The following is a 4,135-nucleotide window of genomic DNA, read 5'->3' on the forward strand; positions in this document are numbered from 1 at the left end:
CCCGCAGCGCCCCGGGCCACCCCGACCCCTCTCGGAGCCGCCGGGAAGGCGGGCGCGGCCGGGCCCCACCTGAAAGCGCCTCGATGGCCTTGAGGGCCCAGCTCTCGTCCGGGCAGTCCACGAACGCGTAGCCAGTCTTCACCAAGAAGGGTCCCGACACCGGGATCTTGGCGTCCTTGAAGATACTTTCCAGGTCCGAGGGGCCGGCGCTGTCGCTGAGGCCGACCCCTCTCGGAGCCGCCGGGAAGGCGGGCGCGGCCGGGCCCCACCTGAAAGCGCCTCGATGGCCTTGAGGGCCCAGCTCTCGTCCGGGCAGTCCACGAACGCGTAGCCAGTCTTCACCAAGAAGGGTCCCGACACCGGGATCTTGGCGTCCTTGAAGATACTTTCCAGGTCCGAGGGGCCGGCGCTGTCGCTGAGGTTTCCGATATACAGTTTGTTCATTGTGAAGAGTGGTTGTTTTAAAAAACGAGAAAAATCGAAAATTAAAACCACCCACGGTGATGGATGGATCCAGTGGGTTTTGTTCCCGTCTCCTCTTTGGCAAAACCCACACACAGCGAGAGCCAAGCGCTGGAACGGCGAGCGAAAGAATCGGGTCCCGAGGCTCTTCTTTTTCCTCTTCTGGGTATTACGAGAGAGAGAAAGAAAAAGCTTAGCTACAACCCCAACGCCTTGAGTCTTCCCAACTCCGAGGAGGCGGGATTAGCGAGAGAAAGGAGGCGGCGGAGGAGGGAAACTACTTTTTGTCTCTTCCTCCCCAACCCCTTTGGCATGGGCCAGCGGACTGTGAAAATATCACACTACGTGAAGCAGGCGCCGCCTCCCCATAAAAAAAACCCCCGAAGAGTGACTGGCAGGGGCTAGGGGCACGGGAGGAGGGGGAGGAGGCGGAAAATCCGCTCCGAGTGTCCGGCTTTTTGAATGAGCCACGTGTTCAAACTACAAATCAACGTCTCACGTGAGGAATCCCAGCGCCTCAATTAGAGTGGGTTTCGGAGGAAAGGGAAAAAAAAAGCAAGAGGAAGAGGGGGAGGGGAGGTGGGGCGGAGGACCCTGCGCGGGGAGGGGGAGGGAAAAGCCGCGGCTGCGGGGCGCTGATTGGCACCGCGAGTTTAGACGGGTTGTCTGGTCTGGGCGGATCCGAGCTGCAGGCGAGGTTATTTTTTTAACGCAGGGGCCGGGGTCCCGCCGTTGCAGTTAGCGCACTTTTAATCATTCGAGCTCTGAAAAGAAAAACGAGTCTCTAACCACCGAAGCGGAGTCACAAGCTGGAACTCGCGCGGGGGCTCCGATGACAGCGGAAAGTAGAACCCAGCCGAGCCCCGGCCCGAGCTGCGCCACCCCGCGTGGGGGAGGGGGCCCGGCGTCCGGGGCGGTGTCTGGCGACACCTCCTCCGCCCCGCCCGCTCGCGGGGGCTCGGGACTGCGCGCTCGCTATTGGCTGCTCGTCTTGGGGAAGGCTCCGGGATGCAGGCGGCGGGCCCGGCCGCCGTGGGGGAGGGGCGCGCACGGGCGGAGGCTCCAGCGTGGGGATGGGGGCGGCGGGGCCGGAGCCGAGCAGGCCGAGAGGGGAAAGTCGGTACTTAAAGGGAAACCCTCTCTTCCTGTGGTTTCTGCAGGGGGAGGGCTGGGGCCGATTGCTACTTTTATTTGGTAATTTTAGTTAGAGAACTTGGGATTCTAAATCAGCCCTAGGTGGTCTTTCGCGCTAGGGAACTGTTCCCAGTCTCGCTCTGCCTGCAGTTGAGCGAGCGAGCCATTCATAATTTTCCCTGTAGGTAACGAGTACAATGGTCGAGCTGGGGGGTTGGGTCTGGGCCCGGTGGAGCCTTCTTGGGTCAACAAAATGTGAGCTGGAGACCGGGAATACGGAAACCAAGGCAGTGCTGGGGTTCTTGAGGAAATCTCTGACTCTGCTTTAATGGTTGTGTGTTCTATCAAGGCTTCATTTACGCCAGATAACTTGTAACAGATATTTAATGGGAAAGATATACATTGCTACTTTTTAACGATTGAACTGAGTTGTCTATAGTCTGTACATAAAACAAAAATGTTCAATGGTTTGTTACTCTTCCTAGTAGAAAAATGTGAATACAGAAAATACTGGGCTTTACAGTGGAAAGTCTTTAGTAGTTGACAATTTGATACAGTTTCCTTCCCTTTCTCCAAAACCTTATTAGCACTTAAAACTGTGTGCTTCCATTGAAAACATGAATCGGTTATTTTTAAGACGTGGAATAATGGTAAGACCTAGAGTATTCGGATTTTGTCGTTTAAAAGGAACTTAAAATTTTATGTAAGTAACCGGAAGGTGTCAGATCATCCATTTTAAATGCAACTGTTCTAACAGACTTTTCTTTCCTGCTAAGCAAACCCAACTTTATTAATGTGAACACACATTTTCACCTAGGTTCTAATTTGGTGAAATGTTTTTACCTTATGAGATGGGGACAAACGTGTTGTATCAACAGTGTTTAGACATGTGTTGTGAGCTCAATCTGGAAAGAATGAGGTGAAATTTTTTAGAGCTTAAATTTACTTTTTAAAGTTTATTTTTCATCTTCATGCTTTTCGTAGGAAACAGCTCTAAAGGATAAATATGCATTTTTTAAAATTTCCTTGTCATTAAAAATGTCAATATAAAATTTATGAACGTATTTTTCAAGTACTTTCATGTGATCAAAAACTGGACAAATACACTCTATTTCAGAGTATTTGTTTTTCTGAAAATCATTTTTTGCTAGGGTCTGTTGATCATAATTCTTAGTACTTTTTCTTGGCAAATTTTCTGTGGTCAACTTGCTACCAAGGTGGTTTTTTGTTTTGTTTTTTTTTTTTCTGTATTGACTATATTTACTTCTATTAAAACTAAGATCCAACGAAATTACTTTTAAAACATGGGACGAGTTATTTTCTCTAAATACTAGCCCATGCTTGTCTGTCACTGTCAAACAAATCTTAACATAGAAGTTAAACCAAGTGTGTAGTGTTTTAATATTCCTTTGGGCTCTTGTGAATTTTATCTGTGTATTACTGTAACAAACTGAATACTTTGCCTAGGACCTTAAACACTTAAGCAATACAAGTTGAGACATCACAAAGAAGGGGATACTGTCCCCTTCCAATCCTCTTATTTGAAGAGTAAGTATATACTCCGTGGCATTTTGCTTTTTAAAAAAATAATAACAGTAATTGTTCCCAAGCGCAAAAGTATCTTGGAATTTTCCAGACTATGAAATCAGTGTAACTCTTTACATTCCTGAATTAATTATGCAATTCTTTTAAAGAATTTTCACACTTTGTATGTGGACTACTCCAGATTCTTCAGCATCGGAGCTCCTAATTAATATTAATTCCACGAAGCAAGGACTCCCATCCATCTGTTTACTTTGGACAGCTGCAGCACATCTGCTGACCTGAGAAAAGTAAAAATGTTTGGGGTTCAGTGTAATATAAAGGAGAAAAAATGTGTCTAGAAAGTCCGATAGCGTTGCTGCATCCACAGGTTGTGAGCAAAGGGTGGGTGGGCCGCGGTGGCCCCGACACCCTCACGGGTGTGGGCGCACAATGCCCGCCGCTCGCTTGGGCCTCGCGGAGGCATGCTCACAATCTTGATCTCCCCAACTGCTCCCCAGGACGCTCATCTTTTTCATCCACAAGCGTGATCTCTCTCCTCTCGCTCCAGAATCGGTCTCTTATTTCTGTAATTTAAAAAATGGTGCACCGGAGATGAGAGGATGGGGTTTTGTTTCCTTTCTCCTCCGGCTCTGCCCAGACTCAGGGCGGGATCGTCGAAGCTCAGTCTGGGGAAGGTCTTCCGTGGGCCGCTGCCCGCCCCACATGGCCCCGACCACTGTGCCGCCCTCCCCGGCCTGGCGTTGGGCCGCGGGCTCGTGGCTCCGCCCGGCAAGGCTGGACGTAAGGGCCGCGGGGGCCGCCGTGGGTCCCCTCGCGGAGCCACCCACCTGGGACCCGCCCCAGGACGGCCGCCTTGCCCGGGCCTCAGTGCCGGCGAGCGAGAGGCCGCCCGGCCAGCGCGCGAGGATGCTCGGTACCCAGGGAGCCAGGACTGGACCTGCCGTGGGCGGCCCGAGACTCGCGCGACCGCCCCGGGTGGGGCTCGGGCTGTTCG

General features: G+C 51.4%; 1 protein-coding gene across 2 annotated transcripts in view; it reads right to left on the reverse strand.

Annotated features, from left to right (window-relative positions):
* The window catches only part of Igf2bp3 (insulin like growth factor 2 mRNA binding protein 3), a 174,174-nt gene extending 173,432 nt beyond the window's left edge, over window positions 1–742 (reverse strand). The window contains exon 1 of one of the 2 annotated variants that reach the window (XM_008841466.2): window positions 270–742. In XM_008841466.2, the coding sequence (XP_008839688.1) occupies window positions 270–444 (175 nt within the window). In that variant the 5' untranslated portion in view covers window positions 445–742. Of the gene's footprint in view, window positions 1–69; window positions 200–269 lie in introns of those variants that run through there. The other variant, XM_029567585.1, reaches the window with a different exon arrangement.
* Window positions 743–4,135: the final 3,393 nt, after the last annotated feature.

This window comes from Nannospalax galili, unplaced genomic scaffold (genome assembly GCF_000622305.1).
Source record: "Nannospalax galili isolate Female #2095 unplaced genomic scaffold, S.galili_v1.0 scaffold158, whole genome shotgun sequence".
Taxonomy (NCBI): Eukaryota; Metazoa; Chordata; class Mammalia; order Rodentia; family Spalacidae; genus Nannospalax; species Nannospalax galili.